The 23,799-nt window shown below is 40.4% G+C and overlaps 1 protein-coding gene across 2 annotated transcripts in view; it reads left to right on the top strand.

Moving 5' to 3' along the window:
• The window catches only part of epb41l4a (erythrocyte membrane protein band 4.1 like 4A), a 486,901-nt gene that overhangs the window by 195,742 nt on the left and 267,360 nt on the right, over positions 1-23,799 (top strand). For both annotated transcript variants that reach the window (XM_039759425.1, XM_039759424.1), the window contains exon 3: positions 4,540-4,644. In XM_039759425.1, the coding sequence (XP_039615359.1) occupies positions 4,540-4,644 (105 nt within the window). The remainder of the gene's footprint in view (positions 1-4,539; positions 4,645-23,799) is intronic.

Here is a 23,799-nt window from a genome sequence, read left to right as displayed (position 1 = left end):
TGGTAGTTTTTTCCAAGTGTCTGTGGTTCTCTTTGTAAAGAAAAACTTCCTAATGTTTGTGTGAAATTTAACCCTAGCAAGTTTCCAGCTGTGTCCCTGTGTTCTTGATGATCTCATTTTAAAGTCACAGTCTCGATCCACTGTACTAATTCCCTTTGTAATTTTAAACACTTCAATCATGTCACCTCTTAATCTCCTTTTGCTTAAACTCTAAAGGCTCAGCTCTTTTAATCTTTCCTCATAATTCATCCCCCGTAGCCCTGGAATCAGCCTAGTTGCTCTTCTCCGGACTTTTCTAGCTCTTCTATGTGCTTTTTGTAGCCTGGCGACCAAAACTGCACACAGTACTCCAGATGAGGCCTCACCAGTGTGTTATAAAGTTTCAGTTTAACCTCCTTGGATTTGTTCTCTACACATCAGGGCGCTATATAACCTGACATTCTGTTAGCCTTCTTAATGGCTTCTGAACACACTTTCTGGCAGTTGACAATGATGAGTCTCACAAGGTGTATTTTCAAGTTTCACACCTCTCACTGTGTATTCAAATCTGACATTTTTACTGCTTACATGTAATACTTTACATTTACTTACAATAAATTTCATCCAGCACAAGTCTGCCCCAGCCTGTCTGTTGTCCATGTCCTTCTGTAATGAATCAATGGTGTGTATGAACATTTTCAGGGTAATACCTGTGTGTCACACTGTGAGACCATTGACACAGTAACTCAAAACCAAAGTATGTCTATGCAAATAAAACTTGGCACGATTGCTGAAAGTATAAAATGGAAGAAACTAAAGCAAAATTGCTCTAGTATATTTCTTCACATTTTAGAATATTATCTTGTAGTTCCCATTTGGAGACTCAAAGCAATTTTGCCATAAATAGTTTGCAGTTCTTCTGCTTCTCAGTAGAGACTATAATATTCATTTTCAACAACTTAACTTGCACCTTGTTTTTTTGTTTCTGTTGTATGTTTAGTATGTGTGACATGATTTGTTTGTTTGTTTGTTTGTTTTTTGACTCATTTGAATAGAAAGTGGTACACTCTTCATCTTGAATTGGATGTTTTTGAGGTCAAGGATTCCTTTCCTGTCATTATTTGCTCGATTTTTCTAATTGTTTAGCAGTCCAAACCATTTGTATTAATTTTCTCAAATATTTTCGTCATTCGGTGTTATTTCTGATACAGAAAACTGTTTGATAAACTAGCTTGAATAATTTAATATGCATACGATTGTTAAAACTGCTTCTTCATTAGAAATGAATCATGGAGTTTTTGTGCTTTATAGAAAAATATTAATATGCTTGAAGGAAATACAATAAATTTGATTTTATATGCAGTCAATTTCAATTAAAAATTTTAATTGTTCGATTAATTGCAGTAAAATTTTCTAATTGAACAGCAGCCCTAGCCTTATGTTATTAATTTGTTTTTGTTCTCTGACCTGTTTGCTGTATGTGGAGCTTAAATGGGGAAGGGGACATTTAATGATTTATCTAGAGCAGGGGTCACCAAGTCTGGTCCTGGAGGACCACCGTGGCTGCAGGTTTCCATTCTAACCCTTTTTTTAAATGAGTGCCCTGTTTGTGCTGCTAATTAACTTCCTGCGAGTTCATTTTAATCAAATTGCTTTTTTTAAAGATTTGTTTCCCTGAATTTCTTCATCGTTCCTCTGAATTGTTTCATTTCTTTCCTTAAACGGCACCCAAATAAAAATGAAATGCGAAGTGAGTGAGCCAACAGAAGACCAACTAAGTCAGGGCCTGAAACTCCAACCAGCTGCGTAATGAGGTGCTGATTCTTGTCGTTAATTAAACCCGTTCTTTAATTCTGTGGGTTGTTGCTGCTCTCCTGGTGCATTAGCAGACATTTCCAAAATTGTTGATTTTCTCTTTTCTAAGAGTACAGTTAAAATGTTTTGGGGACCTGAGCAGTTCGACATTCCTGAGAGCTTCATCTTTCTTTATTTTCAGCTATTGTATGATGGACACCAGTTGTTTTGGCTCATTTTGTATCTCACTATTGTTTGGCTGCTAATTAAGAAAAAAGAAACAATTAATGGGTCTGAGTCTTCAAGAGCAAATCAATTCAAATGAGTTCAAAAGAAGGTCATTAGCAGCAAAAACAGGTCACTCATTAAGAAAAGGGTTAGAATGAAAACCTGCCACTATGGTGGTCCACCAGGACCAGAGTTGGCGACCCTTGATCTAGGGAACTAGCCCACCAACTATTAAACAGTAAGCTACATTTACACTGTAGCTTTGGTATTTTTGAGTATGGGGATAGGCTATCAGTGGTGAGACCTACTGGAAAAGGGGCTGTTTTTTCCCACTATTTTTGAGGTCTGCATCTTGAACTTTTTGATAAGAAAGATCATAACACATGCAAGTTTCTAGTTGCATGTTTTGTTTTTGTGCTTTTGCCATTAATATATAGTTGGGATAGTTTTCAAACCTTGAATTTTTAATGTTCATATTCGATATGATCACTATTAATCTTGGAGCTCAGCTTTGCACCCTGACATTTCTGTTTTCCTAACTAGATAAAAAGCTACATCCATTGTAGGCTATTGGAATCTTTCTTGGTAATGTGAGCACATGGTAAAACTGAGTTCTGGTTGGGATATCATTTGGCAGCCTCACACAAACGGGTATTCTTGCTCATACTGGCCCAATTTATGGTTATACAAAGGTTACATAGAGTGCATACTTTCTGAATTCTTTTTCTGTTAAATAAATATTGAACAGGCAGAATTTTATTTTGCACAGGTTCTTACTTAAAGGATGTTACTTAAGGATTACTGTTGTAGCCCCTCTAAAAGTCTTCCATTATTTCTACCAGCTCTGTTGGGGTGTTGCTGGTGTGGTGATGCAATTTTGTCAGTAATTACTCATTAAGCCTTATGGCAGACGATCAGGGACCTTGCCCCACTGGGGCACCTGGAGCAGGGAAAGCCTGGGAGAGGTGCAATATTTCCCCTAGGCACAAGAGGGCAGCCCTCCTGGTTTCCATCAGGGGCCACAGATACAGAGCTGTGGGGGTCCGTGGCCACCACCAGGGGGCACCTGGATGGTTCCCGAGCCCTGGAGGACAGCATTTCCACCACACCAGGAAGTTCTGTCGGAAGACCATCACAGAGCACCTGGAGCACATCCGGGGCGTTATAAAATGGGCCTGGAAGTCAGGAAGAGGAAGACGGAGCTTGCGAGAGAGGAGTGGAGGTGGCCGAAGAGAGGAAAGGACTGAGTAGATGTGTGGGTTAATGGGGACTGGACTGCGCACTATAAACTGTAAATATTGTAAATAAACCGTGTGTTGTGGACATCTGGTGTCGTATCTGTCCATGGCTGGGCTATCTTTTACAGCCTGTTTAAGTGTTTTTGTCAGCTATATTGTCCAGTGGTATTCAGATTGTACATATTATGACTTGGAGTCCCAACACTTCCAAAACCCTTTCAATAATGTCTACTGCCAACACAGTATGCAAGGCAGGAAGCAAACCCCGGGCAGGGAGCCAGCCCACCGCAGTTGTATTTAAAACAGGAAAGTTTTAATTAAATTTCTATTCTTGAGAGAAGAGGGATGATATTTTATTAAACTATGCAAGAAACATTTAAACAAACACTTTGAGTAGCCACTTTTCCAGTTCAAAGAAAATGAATTTATCTATGTTAACATGTTCTTGTTTGTCATGGTTCAGGAGATTTCTTGATGAGTGAGTCAGTGGTATTTGGCTTTCATATATATAGATAATGCTTATTACTACTGAGAATTGTTGATTTAAGATACATGTGTTTAATGTATCTCAATGTTTCCTTTCTATAAATCTAGAAACATCACTTGCTTGGGTACTGACTTGATGAAATTGATAAAAGTTTCAACTTGTGAATGGCCTTCATGAATGGTGAACACCGCACTGTATTTTATTTTTTTTTAATTGTTGAACCGTAAAATATTGATTTTAGTAGTAAAAGGAAACAGATCAGGGTATCCACCATGGTAATTTACTTTATCTCTCACCTAGGAGGTCATTAGGTGCTTTAAATTGACCAAACAGTCAAACAAAAACCTTCTTTGTGAAAGCTGTAAAAATAGATTTAAGTTTTCGGAGCAAAAAAAAAAGAGAAATGTATTAAAATATGAGGCATTAACCCTTAAAGGGAGCAGCAGAAAGAAGAAGAAGAAGAAGAATTTCACTCTTCTGAGAGGAGAGAGGTTAGATACAAATCTAGTGATGCATTTTAATAAATCTCTTCTGCGATGTAAAGGTTTAAACAATTATTGAATATGCAGCCTCTTCTCAAGAATTTCTCTGCCAGCCACCCCGCTGGCCACGTTCCTCGTCAGCTCGTAGTGTGTATTCGAAAGCTGGTGTTGTAATGCAGATGCAGATTTTTGTTTGCCTGACCAGATTCAACGAATGCTCCTAATAAAAGTGCATGTGAATAAAAGCCAAGTGGCATTTTAAAATGACACCAAACAGAAAACAAAGGGGGCGGCAACTTTCTAAAGCAACTCTTCAAATTCTTTCCCACAGAAGTCAACGAAGGGGGCGGTTGTCCTGGACTACGTATTCAATCATGTAAACCTGGTGGAGACGGATTACTTTGGACTACGTTACTGTGACAGGAGTCATCAGACGGTGAGTGAGAGAAAAAGGGAGAGGGGACAAGAGGCATAAGGAATTCAAGATGGGCACACTTTCACATTTAAATTTCGATGTGTGCATTCCTTTAGCTTTCTCACGATGTGCTTGGAATGTAATAGGCCTGTTAAATAAACCCTGGCTTTTCTTGGTTTTAACATTAAATATCTATATCTCAGGCCAACAACGTTAGATCCTTGGGTGTGTTTTTCAAGGTGAAGTATTAGCCTACTGGGGAAGTACAGAAATCAGAGTGTTTAATTTGGCAGAAGACTTGATCAATTATCTTGAATGTGTTTGTTCTGCAAACCCATTTTATATGACAAGGTGGGTTTAAAAAATGGACAGATGCATACTTTTGGGGCTCTTTAAAATAATCATGTGCTGTATCCATCCATCCATTGTCTAACCCGCTGAATCCGAACACAGGGTCACGGGGGTCTGCTGGAGCCAATCCCAGCCAACACAGGGCACAAGGCAGGAACCAATCCTGGGCAGGGTGCCAACCCACCGCAGCATGTGCTGTATATATAATAGTAAATAGTGGATATGCACTGTTAATAACCCTGAACCCTGCACAGATTAGGAAAGGAACTTCCTTTCACAGTTGGCTAGAAATATCACTGGATAAAAAATGAAAGCCAACTTCTTTCAATATGATGTTACGTTTGAACCCTCTATCAAAATGTTTTTAGTACCCTTTGGGCACTGACATTTACAGCACTAAAAGATACAAGTTAAGTTGTTTAGTTGTAATTTGCTGCGGTGGGCTGGCGCCCTGCCCGGGGTTTGTTTCCTGCCTTGTGCCCTGTGTTGACTGGGATTGGCTCCAGCAGACCCCCGTGACCCTGTAGTTAGGATTTAGCGGGTTGGATAATGGATGGATGGATGGATGGATGGATAGTTGTAATTTGTTAAGTGTGATTTTGATTTTTCTACCACCAACGTTATTTTGCCTTTTTATACTAGTTTTAATTTCTATATTATTTCTTACTTGGAAAGTCAGCTTAGTTTTAGCTTAGTTAGCCTTTATAATGTGCTTTTAGTTTTAAGTTTTGTTTCACAAAGACATTTCTATTTTATTTATGCACAGTGGGTTCAGAAAGTATTCAGTCTCCTTCACTTTCTACACACTTTATTGTGTTGTAGATTTAATTTTAATTGGGTACATATGCCATTATTGCCCATCAACCTATACTCAATAATCCATAACGACAAAGTGAAAACATATTTTCAGAAAGGTTTGAGAATTTATTAAAAATCAAAAACTGTAATCTCTCATCTCATTGCTCATGAGACCCACTACTCTTGTGCCATCAGCAAAGTTAATGATGGTGATGTGCGGTACTCAGCCTTACAGTCATGAGTCAGCAGAGTAAACGGAAGTAGGCTGAGTATGCAGCTCTGGGGTGTGGGGGCATTGTCAGGGGTGGGTGCCAGTATTCAGCATGATGGGCATGGTGTTTCTGATGTGGACTGTCTGGGGTATCTCTGTCAGGACGTTCAAGATCCAGCTACCTAGGGAAGTGTTGTAACTTAGCAGACTTAGCTTCTCTATGAGCTTCTGAGAGATGATGGTATTGAATGCTGGACTGAACATTATGAATGACATTCTAGCATGAGTGGGTTTTTTTGTCCAGATTGGAAGGGATTAGATGAAGAGTAGATGTCATAGCATCCTCAGTGGAATGGTTTAGGTGATAGACAAACTGGAAAGGGCCATATGATGTAGGGAGTCCCACTTTCAAAGCATTTCATGATGACCAGTGTTAGTGCTACAGGGCAACAGTCAATGAGGTAAGAGACACAGGACTTTTTTTGGCATGGGTGTGATGTTGGTGGTTTTGAAATACTTAGGATTGACTGCCGGCCTCAAGAAAATGTTGAAAATATCTATTAAGGTATCCGTCAGCTGGTTCGCACATTCCCTGAGCACTCGGTAAGGGAATGTTGTGTAGGTTTACATTTAGCAAAGTTGTTTTCATGTCAGCTGTGGACACACTCAGCACCTATCCTTCTGTGGAGGGATGGACTTCCTCACAGGTACCATGCATAGAAGTTATTTAAAGCTTCTGGAAGGGAGCTTCTCTACCACAGACAAATGGTGTGGCATTATAGTCTGTGCTGGCCTGGCACATTCCCTGCCAATTATTCTGTCTGTTCCTGAGGCCTCATGCATAACGCTGTGAGTAGAATTCTAACTATAACATGGCATAAGCACAAAAGCACAAATGTGCTTACGCACAAAAAAATCCAGATGCATAAATCTGTGCGAACACCAACTTCCACGTTCTTCCGCTACATAAATTCCGGTCAGCGTGAAAAGTAACGCATGTGCATGCGCCTGCTGTCCTGCCCAGTCTCCTCCCAGAATTACTCCTCTTTGAATATGCAAATCAATATAAATAGCCCTTAAGCTCAGTTCTGTGAAAAGGCAATGGCAAAAGCACAGGGGGAAATAGAAGTTCAGCGAATACCAAGTGGAGGCAAACAAAAATGTACTATTTGTTGGTTTAAACAGTGGTATAAACAACAAAAGGAAGTTGATCGAGTGACATAGAGTGCCAGAGAAACTCGAAAGCTCAAGTTCACAAAGTCGCACAGTGCCCAAAATAAAAAAGAAGTTGTCAGATATCAAAGTCGGCATGAAAAGGCGAGTCGTAGCCCACTGTCTGAGTTTCATATGAAAGCTTATTAGGGTACAGAGAAAAAAAATAGCCGCACAGTGGCAAAAAAGCACAAAATGTCAACTTTATTCTCGACATTTCCACTTTAATCACGTAGTTTATTTTGTTCATTAAAGTAGAACATCATAAACTTCATCTTTAAAATTGTTTAATTCACTAGTTTCTCAAATCCCATTGTAACTAAAGTAGCACGTTAAATGCTTTGTTTTATATTTGATCTTCTATGTGCGCTATGTGTATGAATCACTACGTGCTTCCGGGCTTTCTCTTCCTCCGAGAGGACACAGAATCCATTACATTTGTAATATTACAGCTCTCTGAATAATTAAAATACTGAGATGTATACGTGATATTTTCATAATGATAGGAGTTAAAGCATGTTATTAAACATGGGAACATGGTGGCGCAGTGATTGTTCGCGACCAGATGAAATCATTTTTTATAGCAGTACTGTCTCTTTCAAACGTACTAACCCCCAATTCCTGTCCTTACCTTTCTTTCTCCAAATACCCAATCGCCACACAATCAGCTCTGTAATAGACGTTATGCTATCTGTAAGCTTAGAACGCCGATTCTTCAAAACTTTTAAAGAGCATTGAAATATCTTCGTAGTACATGTTAAATTATTCTATCCTTTCAGTGTCGTGCCAGCCCCAGCAAGCATACAGTGCAAGGCAGGAACAATCTGTGAACGGAGCGCAAGATCCTTGCTAGCACTGTGGCACCGTGACCTTACATGTTTGATTATTAACAATATAAATTATTTAAATAAAGTTAAAGTTTTATCTGTATAATATAATAAACATATTTTGCTGCATTTCATCTTAAAAATGATATTATCATCATAGGTAAATACGCACTTTATAAAGTGGCTCAGGTTGTGCAATATTATAACTGTATCGCAAGTTTACAGTGAGGTGATTGTACTTCTAAGTACAAACAATTCTACAAAGGAGCACTTGATGGACTGATTGAGTGCGTTTATAGTTCTTGGGATGAAACTGTTTCTGAACTACGAGGTCCATACAGGAAAGGCTTTGAAACATTTGCCGTGTGAGAGCAGTTCAATAGACAGCATGGCTGAGGCAGCGTGTCCTAGATGCTGTATCCCGATAATTCTCTTTCCGATCAGCTGTTGTACAGCTGTGATTCACACTCAGATAAAGTGACATAAATACTCTGAGTGGTGCAGTGAGAGTAATATGGAAAAAGATGATCTGCTGTGGCAACACCTAACGGGAGCAGCTGAAAGAAGTAAAAGAGTGCAGTGAGAGTAACAACGCTAAAGCAGCTATGGTATTTAGAATAGTTTGACCATTCTGTGGACCATTATATTGTTACAGGTTAATTACAATCAAATGTATTAAACTAATAAACAATATGTGGTTAATTTCAGTGCATTTATAAAGCTGCATCAGGGATGTGGATCTAAAAAAGAAAGGGTAACCACACTGGAACAGTAGCACTGCTTTGACGCTGGGTGCCGCCAGTCTGCAAAACCGAGCGCAGAACTTGTGTACGCCAGGGTATGAGCTACTGTGGAAATGTGCGTAGCTTTATGCCAAGTTTAGGTTTTATACATTGTGATTTGAACGTGGAAATGGGCTTAAGCAACATTTTTATGCGTACACACCATTTATACATGAGGCCCCTGGTGAGCTGAAGGTAGCTATACATTTTCTTGCCTTATCTAGCATTACTACTTTGATGCCCCACATTAGGTTTTCCTTTGTTGTCATCTGATTTAAAGGCAACAAAAGGGGCCGTTAGCAGTGCACATACCTCCAATGTCACCCACGGTTTCTGATTTAGACATATTCTGGTGGTCTCTGAGATGCTCACATCATCTATACACTTATTAATGTAGCCAGTGACTGATGATGCATACTCCTCTAAGCTAATCTGACAGCCACAGATGGCAGATGTTTAAACATGATCCAGTCCAAGTGATGAAAACAGTCCTACAGAGCTGAAACAGGAACCTCTGGCCACACCTGCCAGACCTGCTTAAGAATTGGTTTGGACCATTTAAGCTGTGTTCTGTATGCAGGCAAGAGTATCATGGAAACATGATCAGAAAAAAACAAGATGTGGACAGGGTATGGCTTTGTAAGCATCAAAATCATTTCTTTTGCACTTCATAACTTCATTGCAGCTTTTTCCTGTAAGCTGAGCCTCCATCTAGTATGAATAAGGTTTCCTGATCTACAGCTGGGCTGTTGTGAGTTGCTTCTTGGCAGCAGCAAGTGTTGGTGTCATGACAGGGCGAATCAACCTGCAGTGGACCTTTGGCAGCATAATTTCATTTTAATATACAATCGACTTCTACATATTATTACATGACTCAGAGTACCAGATTTGAAAGTCACTCTGTAATTTGGGAGACTGCCTGCTTTTTCTGTTTTGGCACAAACTTCACAAGTCTTAATCATCTCCAGCAGAACAGGTGTTTGGCTGTTTACTTGGCTTATTCACGTAAAAAGCTAATTTACCAGTTTTTCTGCACGTCGTATGATGACTACATATATGTCAAGGGGTTCCCCACCCACAGAGCAAAACCAGAACTCAGTGGTGGGATTCTAGACAAGATAAGAGGTATCAGGCCAATGTACGGAGATTACTAGTAGCTAACCTTAGCCAAGGTCACCAGGGGGTGCTCTCTAATGGTGGTTGTAAACCCACTGATGACTGGTCCAAGTTCAGTACAATAAATCCCCCTCAACTTTTAGCCTGGGGCACTTGGAACCTCACAAAAGACTGAGCTGTTTTTTATGCTAATAAATGTCAACAGTAATGATTTTATAGTGAAAAAATGATTCTTTTTGCAATGTTACCTTGAACTTTTAAAGAAAAGTAAACAAGTAACGCTGATGTCACATTAAGTGATTTCCAGTCAGAAAGTATGTCTGACTTGCTGACTGCAGTTGAAGGATCATGTCAGTTTTACAAGATTGGAAATAGTTAGGCATTTAGTGACTGAATGGTGATCTTCCAGCATAGTCTTGATTGCCCCTTTTGCTTCCAGCCAATAGCATGCTGCCTGATGGAACTGGTGCTGTATGAAGGGTTTAACAGGTATGGTAAATTCATCAGTGGTCTCCCCACTTTTTTCCATTTTATTATTGTACGTGACATCAGTGAGTCATGTCTCTCAACTGTTTGCGGGGACCAAAAATCCTTCAGTCCTTATTCCTTGCCTCTGTATTATGTGCATTGAACTTCTGAATGAGCATTCATTGGTTGCCAGCTCTCATATGAGCAACAGCAAAATCAAACCTGTCTGACTTTGTTAGGGAGAGCTGTAAGAGTCACTGGGTATGTCAGACTAGACCAGTGGTTCCCAAAGTTTTTTGATTCTCGGTTTCCCTTGCTGAATCCAGGTTTTCCCAAGGTGCTCCCCCCATTCCAGTCAAATTCTAATTACAAAATAGCCAATAATTTTTTTAATTAAAGGGATTAAGTAAAAATAAATAAAACACGTATTTAAAATCACAAAATAATGTAATTGAACAAATTCAACTAATTATAGTTAGTGGGATTGTGGTGTAGCGGGTCCATGGCTGTGAAAGATTGTCAGATTTTATATAATCCATTCGTTGTGTCAGTCTCTGTGGGCGAGTAATTGGGGCAAGTCGCACCTTCACGTGAGGGTGCGATCATTCTCAATTGCTTAATCGGTTTCCTGCGGTGCACGATGTGAGACGCTGCACCCATGGAGCCATATAAGAACGGGCCAGCACAGAAGAAGAGGGGAAAAAAAAGAGACGAAAAGGAAAGGAAAAAGGCATGGAGGGAGCGAGTGCAGGATTGGGGCGAAAAAAAGAGGACGAGAGCTCATGGGACAGATCATGCCCATTCAATGGGAGAGTGGGTACGATCATGAAGGAGTCCGCCCTAGGGATCCGAGGGACGCAGTGTATCATGGGCATTGCTTCGAATAAGTGCCTGCAATCCTCTATAACAGCCAGACATAGAACGAGCACCATCAGTACAGACACCAACGCACTTAGTCCTCTCCAAATTATTTTCAGATATAAAAGTATCAAGGATCTTGAACAAGTCTTAAGCCTTAGCACCAACAGTGATACTTTTACAGTTTATTACTGTTTAGTAAAAAACTATCCATTTTTAAAAATACATACGAGAAGAAATACTTCAAAAACTTCACTTGACTTAATCACAACAATATACAGTACATTAGAACATTAGAACACTCTAGACGAGAACAGGCCATTCAGCCCAACAAAGCTCGCCAGTCCTATCCACTTATTTCTTCCAAAAAAACATCAAGTCAAGTTTTGAAAGTCCATAACATCTTACTGTCTACCACACTGCTTGGTAGCTTACAGTATTCCAAGTGTCTGTGGTTCTTTGTGTAAAGAAAAACTTCCTAATGTTTGTTCGAAATGTACCCTTAACAAGTCTCCAGCTATGTCTCCGTGTTGTTGATGAACTCCCTTTAAAATAACAGTCGCGATCCACTGTACTAATTCCCTTCATAATTTTAAACACTTCAATCATGTCACCTCTTAATCCTCTTTTGCTTAAACTGTAAAGGCTCAGCTCTTTTAATCGTTCCTCATAATTCAACCCCTGTAACCCTGGAATCAGCCTAGTTGCTCTTCTCTGGACATTTTCTAGCTCTGCTTTGTCCTTTTTGTAGCCTGGAGACCAAAACTGCACATATTACTCCAGATGAGGCCTTACCAGTGCATTATAAAGGTTGAGCAGAACCTCCTTGGACTTCCACTCCACACACAATGCTATATACAGTAACCTGACATTCTGTTAGCCTTCTTAATGGCTTCTGAACACTGTCTGGAAGTCGATAGCTTAGAGTCCACTATGACACCTAAATCCTTCTCATAAGGTCCTGACCGCCTATTGTGTATTTAATTCTAACATTTTTACTTCCTATGTGTAATACTTGATGTGATGTGATGTTTATACACTTGATACAATCTCCGAAAACTAATTTAACACTAAGACCTCGCCAAACAGACAGCTATTTATATGCAAACACAGAGTATGCAAATGAATATAAATCGCCCTTAAGCTCAGCCTTCTGTGAAAAGACAATGGGAAAAGCACAGGGGAAAATATAAGAATTTCAGCGAATACCAAGTGGAGACAAAGGAAAAACATACTATTTGTTCAAATAAACCGTGGTATAATCAACAAAAGGAAGTTGATCGAGTGACATAGCGTGTTGGAGAAACTTGAAAGCTCACGTTCACAAAACACACAGTGCCGGAAATAAAAAAGAAGTCACATATCAAAGTCGCCATGAAAAGCCGAGTTGTAGCCCACTGTCTGAGTGTCATATGAAAGCTTATTAGGGTACAGAGAAAAAAGTCACACGGTGGGGAAAAAGCACGAAATGTCAACTTCAATCTCGACATTTCCACTAAGTTTCCACGTACTGTAGTTTATTTTGTCATTAAAGTAGAACATCATAAACTTCATCTTAAAATCGTTTAATTAACCAGTTTCTCAAATCACATCGTAATTAAAGTAGCACATTAAATGCATTGTTTTGTATTTGATCTTCTACTCGTATGTGCTCTATGTGTGTGAATCACTACTTGCTTCTTAAACTGGCTCTCTTCCTCCAACTGGACACAGAGTCCATTACATTCGTGATATTACAGCTCTCTGATTAACTAAAATACTGAGATGTATACGTGATATCATTTTTATGATGATAGGAGCTAAAGCACGTTATTAAACATGGGTTTCACTTTGATGAAATAATTTATTGCAGCTGTACTCAGGGGCAGCTCTAGGCTTGTGGTGGCACTGGGCAGAGGAAGAATCGGTGGCTCCTTCGCCCGCCAATGTCAGTAAGGCAGCTTATGCACGGTGGATGGCCACTGTTGCAGACACTGCTTAGCCGCCTCGTGCTCATGACACAAGCATTTTGCTTTTGCCGAAATTTCTCGCTGCATTTTTAGCTGTGTTGTTATTTTCTTTTTCTGTTTTATATTCAATATATATTGGCGTAGCCACTGCAGTCCTTGCTTTTCTTTCCCCAAGTAACCGATCGCCACACAATCAGCTCTGTAACAGAAGTTAAGCCATCTGTAAGCTTGGTGCCGATTCTTCAAAACATTTAAGGAACATTGAAATATCTTCGTAGTACATGTTTAATTATTCTATCCTTCACGACACTCCCAGTGAAGAATATAGATTATTTAAATGAAGTTAAAGTTTTATCTGTATAATTTAACAAACATATTTTGCTGCATTTCACCTTAAAAATGATATCGTCATCATATGTAAATACACGCTTTATAAAGTGGCTCAGGTTGTGCGATATTATAACTATAGTGCAAGTTTACAGTGGGGTGATTGTACTTATAAGTACAAACCATTCTACAAGGAGCAATTGATTGAGTGCATTTAAAGTTCTTGGGATGAAACTGTTTCTGAACCGCGAGGTCCATACAGGAAAGGCTTTAAAACATTTTGCTGTAGCTGAGACAGCGTGTCCTTGATGCTATATACCGATAATTTTCTTTCCGATCAGCTGCTGCTGTGATTCACACTCAGATACAGTGATATAAATACTCCGAGTGGTGCAGTGAGAGTAATATGGAAAAAGATGATCCGCTGTGGCAACTTCTAACGGGAGCAGCTGAAAGAAGACGAAGAAGGTGCAGTGACAGCAACAACGCTAAAGCAGTTATGGTATTTGGAATACTATGGCTGTTCCTTGGACCATTATATATTAATAAACAATATGCGGTTAGTTTCGGTGTATTTATAAAGCCGCGTCAGGAAAATAAGGTGTAACCACACAGGAACAGTAGCATTGCTTTGACGCTGGGTGCCGCCAGTCTGCAAAACCGAGTGGAGAACTTGCGTACGACAAGGTATGAGGTACCATGGAAAAGTGCGTGGCTTTACGCCAAGTGTAAGTTTTATTAATCGCGATTTGAATGTGGAAAAGTTCTTACGCAACATTTCTGTGCGTACGCACCGTTTATACATGAGGCCCCAGGTCTGCCAGATGTCACATTCTATCACTTTGAATTGAAAATGGAAATAAAATTATGAAAATTTTGTAATATTTTGTGGTGCCCTTGTGAGGAAGCTGTGGCTCTGCACACTTTGGGAACCACTGGACTAGACAACTAACCTTCCCTGGACTGCTGACTGCTTGTGACTCACAAAGATAATGTAAATGAAGACTACAACTGAAAATTGCTAGAAAAATCGTCTAATGTGATGTGGTAAATGAGTAAAATTGCAGAGTCCCAAAAATAGTTGGGGTGCCAACTGGGCTACCTTATTTAATATGTCTTTCAAAATCTAAAAGCTGCAGTTAAATAATAAGGATGCCACTTGGAATGTTTTAGACGGGACTTGAGGAAGTAATGGGAATGTGGACAGTCGGCTTCCTGGGTCACGTCTCTGTGCTGCGGAGGGAAGATACAAAACTACAACAGTGCCACCTCTCACCCTGGGGTAGTACCACATAATTGGTCAGAGCCGGCAAAGTGATCCTCAGATACTCATGCACGACACTGACATGGTCTGGTGAAAGGAAGACAGCTGAGCTGAGGACTTGAAAGGGGATGTTGTGAGTCAAACTGCCTCCATGGATTGCCACTTTGTAGGCAGGCCTAGTCAGGTTTTCAAATATATACAGTATATATATATTTTTTACATTTCTCATCCATTGTCAACATAATTTTATTTATAGAATAAAATGCAATAGCAAAGCACAATCCAATAAAATAAAAATGCAGCAAATACAATAATATGTTCTGAAGGAAATCCATAAAGCTCCTTTATTCCACCTTTGAACATATTTTTGAAGTATTGCACTCCTTTTCACCATAGCTACTTTAGATCAACAGTGACAGCACAGCAGGGTCTAAAGCTGTCCCTTTGATGGCTTTATGTGCAAGTCCAGTAAAATGGAAAAATAATTTTATCTGTTTAATTATATCATGGAGTCCTACTTCACATATTATGACAGCATTAGATGTAGGGTACACAGTTAGCTGGGATAGGATGACCAGCCACGGCAGGGCAAACCTTTACCCACATTTTCATTCATTTTCCAAAGCCATTCTAAAACTTGTTCTAATAAAGGGCGGTGGAGCTGGAGCCTATCTGAACAGCGCTGGACACAAGACAGAGACAAAATCTGCAATCATTTCTGGGACCACCTATATTCACCCCCACATATTTATTTTCTTTTTGCTTTATTTTCTGTTAATTTTTACTTCAGTTCAGATCTTGGATGGTAGATTAGTCAACCGCAGAGCACACTCACATACCCACAAGGACAATAAAAGTAAAAAAAAAATCCAAGGCTCTCATACTTTGATATTCAGCCTTATTCTACAGTTAATATAAAGAAATACATGTAACGTTTTGATATCTGAAACACTGTAAACAGGCATCAGGGCTATGAATTCATGTGTAAAGCCTCATAAATGGAAGAAAGCACTCTGTGTTCTTTCCAGTATTCCCTTGTTACTAGACTATGTGGGAGTGGGAGGATAACCAAAGTATGTGATGGAAAAACCAAACAGACTTAAGGAGAGCATGCCAACTCTATACAGACCATAACTGGGCACCAGCTTTTTGCCAAGATGTTGGATCTGTGAGGGAGGCAGCTGCATTAAACATTATGCCACAGTGTGCCTCATACAGTAGCTTCATTTTATCCTGTACTTTACAAAAGAAGTTATGTAACTGTTATTTTTTTCTGTTGTGTTGACTACAGAATCTTCTTGTTCATTGGCTCACTTTTTACTTCTGCCATCGTCGTTAGCCAGTTTCTTATCACTTAACTACTAACCAGCAGTGTGATCTGACTGATCACGTCCATGAAACTGCCTTCCTCTTTGCTCAAAATCCCCGAAACCCTCCACTTTGGATTAGAATAGGTTTTGCCTTTGCATGGTGCATTCTAGATGATTGAAAATGAAGGCTCACTCAAAGTGAAAAAGCAGTTACTTAGACATGTAGTGTAGTTAATACATATGACTGTAGTAGCTGAAGCACTGAACTATAAAGCCTAAGGGTGTTGATTCGGTCCTCATTTCTGTCTCACCATTACACCCAGAGAGAGGGAGAGTCACCTAACTTGCCCAAAAAACAGTTCTAAAAATATTCTACTTCTAAGCAATTGTAATGTAGATCTATACAAGGCTGATTGGGGTGGTGTTCACTATACTAAGGCACTATATTAAATGTAAATCATTTGTTAATGTGAATGTATCATGATAGGGTACCTATTATGCATGTTCAAATCTATCTATCTATCTATCTATCTATCTATCTATCTATCTATCTATCTATCTATCTATCTATCTATCTATCTATCTATCTATGTGGATGTTTTGGACCCCGGCACCCTTTAACCAGCGTTTCACAACCCCCAACTTCACTGTGCGCTGAAACAGGCAGGAATTGGTTGTCCACTGCAAGTTTGCAAGCTCACCTTGTAACGTGTCGTCACCCAATGGTTCATGGGGGGAACATTTAAAACCAGTCACTGACCTGGTCATGTGCCCACTTTTTGTTGTCTCTCCTCCAGAATGAACCTGCTTGATGAAAGAGGATATATGTTCCTTTAATCTGACTAATGCAGAATGACTGCAAATATCACTGCTTGCTTGCTGTGTTTGTGTGTACTTATGTGACAGCTCCCCTTTAAATAAAATGCTTGAGACTGTTCCTGTCTTCACAGCAATGAAGCTGATTTTCTTGGAAACCTGGACTCGCCTCCTTCTCTCTTATATAAGTCTGTGACCCACACATTATCTATCTATCTATCTATCTATCTATCTATCTATCTATCTATCTATCTATCTATCTATCTATCTATCTATCTATCTATCTATCTATCTATCTATCTATCTATCTATCTATCTATCTATCTATCTATCTATCTATGTAGTGGGTACCCAAAAGTAACCAAAACTGAAAAATAATTTTGAAATAATTTTTACTTACTGAAACTTTAGTCTCCTTCAAAGTACTCTCCATGTGAATGAATGCACTTATCGCAATGGTTTTCCCACTGGTGGAAACATTTTTGGAATTGCTGAAGAGAAACGTTGTCCAGTGCCTGCAGCAATTTTTCTTTGACTTCCTCCACAGTACAAAAACACTTTCCTTTGAGTTTTTTTTCATATGCGGGAACAAGAAAAAGTCGCATGGAGCAAGATCAAGTGACATTTCTCCTTGTTTGAAACACAAAAACCACTCGTAGACCTGTGATCACAAAGAACAGCGAGTCTGCATTAAATTTTGTTTTCTCTTAGGGAAAACAGCTACTGAAACTTTAGTGATGCTTGAAAATGGTTTTAAAGAGGAAGCTTTAAGTAAAACACAGGTCTGCAAGTGGCTTTCATATTTCAAACGAGGTAAAATGTCATCTATCTATCTATTTGACTGTCTGTCTGTCTGTCCTTGTTTGCAACAGCTCTAACTAGTGCTTCTCCCAGCCTGCCTCATATTTATGTTTAATTTCTGAAAAGAAGAAAGCCTTCTTTACATCTCCGGAAAACTAGGACAACACACCAAGTCTTGAAAGAATCTGACAACAGTGAGAAATCCCATGCTTCTCCTGGCCTGTCTGGGCAGATACTAATCTCTGTCTTTCTGGTGAGGGGCTCACCCACTTTCCCACTTATTGAGTTCTACCAAAGTGTTCTTGTCCACCTCCTGTTTCGCTGTATCTGTTTGGCATTCTCTTATGACCCTGGAATATTCCTCTTCACTAGTGAGCCTTCATCCTAAACCCTACCACCAACTCCAGGCTCCATTAAGTACCTGACTTTTAAGTCCCATCCTTGGTGCCCTAAATAGTTTCTCAGTTCAGGGTGGCCTATTTTGCCTAAAGGAACACCAGTTGCTGGCGGGGCACGGTCAAGAGCACAGGTGCCTGTAAAGTGGTTGATCTATGAAGTAGCTCCCCAACTGCAGGGACATCACTTTGCTACTCATCCCAGATTGCGGCCAGGTCCTGCTCTGTAACTGCTGGGTGCAGGAATACATGCCCCCTTCCAGTTCCTCCTTGCCATACCTTTAAACATTTTATGAGATCCCATCTTCCCTGGCTAAGGATCATGTGTTACCACCTATTAGCTAGGAGACCTCGTAACCCTCTGTAGCCCTTTTCTTTTAGCAGAAGAATATATTCCTTCTGCATCTGCTGGGTTGCCTGTCCTCTGGCATCCAGGGGGGGTCTCTTTAGATTCCTCTCAGTTAGCCATTCTCTTTCTTTCCCTTTCTCTGTCTTGTTTGCTGCAATACATTTTTCTGGAATCATGTTACCATGTTTGACAAAGACTACTGCCACCTAGCAGGCAGACTCTGTCTTTCCATGCTTGAGCAGTGAACTACTGCCAAGTTCACCGTAACATTTCACTTTCTCCTCTCATCATGTGAATATAGGCGCTTTTCTACTGCATAGTACGGCACGACACGGTCCAGTTCAGCCCACTTTTGGGGGGTTTTCCACTGGGAACAGTACCTGGTACCTGGTCCTTTTTTTAGTACCACCTCAGCCGAGGTTCCAAGCGCGCCGAACCGTAAAAACGTGACGTGTAAACTCTGCTGGTCACTGATTGGCCGGAGAAAATCATCATTACTGCGTCACTGAACTTGTGACACGAGACACAACAGACCCGCTAGATTTTTAGCACAGCCAGCGAAGGTTCGGACGCACCATTTTGTTTTAACCAAAAATGGCTGTTTCGTGGTCTATTGAGGAAGTACAGACGTTACTCTCGTTGGTAGCCGAGGAGCGGATCCAGCGAGAGCTGGATGGGACGACGCGGAATGAAAAAGTTTTTCAGGAGGTCGCTAAGCTCTTGGGCGCACATGGCTACCATCGGACTTACAAACAGTCTAGGGACAAGTTAAAAAAAAATGAAGAGCGAGCAGTAGAGGCGGCGCAACTATAACGACACGTGAATAATCCCGCCCACTCTAAAGCGGTACTAAACTGCAGTCGAAACGCAAACTGAGCCGAACCAAGGTGAGCTGTACTGAACCGTGCTGTGTCATACTATGCAGTGGAAAAGCGCCATATGTGATGATTAGTGTTACCATGCAGCGGACTCATATGTGAGGGGCATATCATCCTTGAAAGACCTGTTTATTATATCTGGTACTGTTAGTGGTCCCTTTTACTCTGAGTAATGCACACTGACCCTGCTGCCAAAGGTTCTTTTCTTTAGGATGCTTGGCTGTTTTGCTTTCACACTGCAGCCTTACTAACCACACAGGTATGTTAGCAGAACACTCTGTATTTGCAATTCAAATCTCTTGTTTCTTTTATTTTTGTGTTTAGTCACATATGGTGTGGTAATCACACTAGTAATGTCAACATCATTGCTGCTCATTGCATGAGTCATTTGTATGATTTGATGAAATGTAAATCAGAACTGCTTAGTGATATCATGGGAAACTGCAGCGTTTGATTTTGAAAGCTCTATAATAGCCCACTTGAATCAAGGCAAATTACAACATATATAGGCAAATTGGTATAGAAAATAGTTTAAAGAATGGATGAAATCACTATGGTGCAAACATGTCATTTTAGAAAGTGATTACATGGTCTGTGAGGTGTTAAAAAGTATGTAGCCGGGAGAATGGGCCTGTCAATTATGTATGTACAATACACTCCAGGAAATTCATTTAAACAGTATCTTCAGGTAATGGAACTGAGAAGAAATGACTTTGCAATAATTTATTTACCAAGAAATGAGCAGATATGGTTTTTTTCCATTTTTGAAAATTGTAAGCTACCCTTGGCTGTAATAGCTGCCATTGCCCCAGCAAGTCGGCATTTCCTGCAACTGTCTAGCTGTCTCTGACATCAAATGGGGGGAAGGTTTTTCTCATTCCTCCATGCAGAATGATTTCAGCTGTGTAATGTTAGAGGGGTGTCTTGTATGCACAGTCCATTTCAAATCCCCGCCAGAGCATCTTGATGGGATTCAGATCCTGGCTTTGACTTGGCCATTCCAGAGCCCTCCATTTCTTTCTTTTCAGGTACAGGTAATCCACCTAAAGCTAAGCATGTTCAGGCCAGGCCAGTGCCTGGACTTGGATGAGATACTAATCAGGAAAATCTTTGCTTGCTGATGGATGAGGTGTTGGAGAGGCCAGTGATGGTGTGCTTACCCTGTGGTCTAAATGTGATGGGGACACTGCTGTAAAAGTGGTACCATCCTTTGGATGAGACTTAACACCTCTGTGATCATAAAAGATCCTTGGGCATCCTTCATAAAGAACAGGGTGTATCCTGATGTCCTTGTTAAATTGCACTCCACAGCCTAGTCATTCTGGCCTTAATAATCCATTTTCTTTAATTGCCTAATGGTTTCTCACCCCCTTACCAGCTAACAGCTCATGCGTGGTGAGTATACTGGCACGAAATGGCTGCCATTGCATTATCCAGGTGCACTTTATTGGTAGATGAAGTGGTTCCCCACTCACTATGTAGAGCACTTTGAGAAGTGAGAAAAGCGCTATATAAATGTAATGAGTTATTATTATTATTATTCCTTGTTGGGATTTATTGGTATGTTTAGAGTCATTACCACATTGCAAGGTCTGCCTTTGGTTGAGCTTCAGTATTCTGACGGACAGTCTCACATATCTTCAGGCACCCTCTGGTTCAATGAAGATTTCATAGTGGATTCTATATTGGTCAGCTTCCCAGTCTGTGATCAGCAAAGCTGATCCAAACCATAACATGTCCACTGCCATGCTTTACAGTTGGTGTGAGGGTTTTCGCATCAAATACTGTCTTTGGTTCCCACCAAACGTGTCTTCTGGTACAGTGACCAAATAATTTTATCCTTGCCTCGTTTGTCTATGGCACGTTGTTCCAGAATTCCCTGTATTTGCCAAGGTGTCCAAGGACCTTCTGGCACACCACCCAAGCAGATCTAATTAGTGCAACCCCTTTCTAATAGCAGACTCATACACTTTGACAACAGTAGTAGGAAGAGATATATACGGATCCTGTGATGAAATTCTGAGGTTCTTAGAGACTTCTCTGAGAATCTTATGTTCTGTTCTCTTACAGAACTTACTGGGGAGACCTGGCCTAGACTAGATGGCAGTTGCTTCAGATCATCTCCACTTGTACAAAATATTTCAGACAGTGGAAATGTTGATTTCCAATTGTTTGGAGATCTTTTGAAATCCCTTCCCAGACTCACAGGCATCCTTAGGCTTCTTTTTGAAGTTCTCAGAGAGCGTTACTTTTACTGACATTTACTTGTTTGGTTGACACCTTTATCCACAGTGTCTTACAACATTTGAGATACAATTAGCTATTTTTCTTTTCTTGTTCTAATTGGTTGGGCAGGGCCGTGGGGTCCAGCAGCTGTGGGGCATCTGTTGGTCAAGAAAGATCCATTGATCTTGACTTTGCTGATGATGCTGTGATCTTCGTTGAGTCAATTGAGACTCTGATTGGGGCTCTTGAGAGACTGAATGTCTGGGCTTGTGAGTGTCCTGGATAAAATCCAAGATTCAGGCCTTTAGTGACCTCTTTGGCTCAACCATCAGCAGTGTGTCTGTCTGCAGAGAGAGCGTCAACCTCGTTGAGAGGTTTACTTACCTAGGCAATGGTATTCATGTCTCTGGTGACTGTTCCTATGAAGTCAGTAGATGGATTGGGAGAGCATGGGGGGCCATGAGGTTGCCAGAAACAGGTGTGTGGTGCTCCCAATATCTTTGCAAAAGGTCCAGATCTTTAGAGTCCTGGTTCTTCCTGTTTTGCTATACGGTTACAAGATATGGATGCTATCCAGTGTCCTGTGATGAAGACTGGAATCCTTTGGTACTGTGTCTCTTCAGAAAATCCAGGAGCAGTTGCTCATGGAGACCGGAATGAGGCACATTACCTGCACTGTGAAGGAGTGCCAGTTACGGTCCTACGGCAATGTGGCGTGTTTCCCTGAGGGTGATCAAGCTCACATGATCCTCATTGTTGAGGACTCAAGTGGCTGGACATGGCCAAGGGATTGAACACATAACACTTGACAGATAGATGGTCATTTCTGGGGAGTGGGATTGGACAGAATGTCTGCCTGGGGGTTGCCAACCAGGATCCCAAGCTTTTTCATCATGTAGTGTGTGCAGCAACATGCTGTATCACTGGGTGCTCTCGTACCTGACCTGACGTGACCTCTCATAATTGGATCACAGGCTGGTGAACTGACTTCCACATGGTCACACAGTGTCTGTAGTTGAATTTGAACCCACAACCACAGATTTGAAGTCCAAAACCTTAACCAATATGCCATACTGCCTTCTGTCTAGACATGGTGATAACAAACACTTCAACAGCAAAGAGATGTCTGAGGTTTCAGTAAGGATCTTTACGGTCCTCTCTAGTGATGTTCTAATCATTTGCGCCTAATCTGGCGCACCTGATTGTAATTTTAAGTATTTGAGAAATATTCCACATAGTTTTTCCATGTGCAAAATTAGCATTAATGTTTCTTTAAATTATACATAAGACTATAAAATGTAAATGTGGCATGATGCTTGTTATATCCTCTTTATCTGTAAATACTGTTTAACTGAAGATCAAATCTTGCATATGCATGTCCTCTTATGTTAAAAAAGAAAAAAACATTTTATGAGATGTACTTAAATTTTCACATGACTGAACATTTGATATTTTTGGTTGCTTAGTTTATGTGTCCATATCTAAACCACCACTCCATGATGTTGTAGTTTGCATTCCTGCAGTATATTTTACTCAGCATCTCAACAAGTGTGTAAGTATTGTGGGTGTTCATTGAGGTTCTGCGCCGGATACAGACCAATGAATCCTAACAATATTAATATTAACACTTTTTTGATTACAACACAATTTGCTTTAAAATCAAGCAATTCTCAAAACCTATTTTTTCAGTTTTGAGAGTATGAGGCTGTACTGGTAACAGAAAGTCACTAGGCAGGAGCAGGTCTGGCTCTATCATAGGCAAACTGGGTGTGGCATTTAATTAACTGTAATCAGTTTGATCAATCCCATCATGCAGCATTGCCACTCTCAACAATCCCCACTTGATGATACAGTCGAGTGTCCCTGTGCCGAAGTCTACATGGACAACATCCCTCTCTCAGTTGATTAAATGATTGAGTGTCTGCATGCTGAAATCGCCAAGGTGGTTCCCCCATCCCAGTCTTCATTTAAATATCCATCTATGCACAAAACCTCAAAGCGGATTACCACACCCCACTGCAATTATGTGTCTAACAATTGTCTTCAAGACTCCATGGTTTGAGTGCAGCATTTTTACTTTTGCCTAGGGCAGTAAAATAGCTAAAACAGGCCCTGCTCAGGTGCTGACTCTGTAAAAGGATGCATGTTCACTCCCACACATATGTATGCACTCAATAATATCAGGTAGATTTAGAGTTGCGAATCAAACCTACCTGCATACTTTTACAACTAGAGTGG

This window comes from Polypterus senegalus, chromosome 7 (assembly GCF_016835505.1).
Source record: "Polypterus senegalus isolate Bchr_013 chromosome 7, ASM1683550v1, whole genome shotgun sequence".
Taxonomy (NCBI): Eukaryota; Metazoa; Chordata; class Cladistia; order Polypteriformes; family Polypteridae; genus Polypterus; species Polypterus senegalus.
This window is presented reverse-complemented; position numbering and strand designations above follow the sequence as displayed.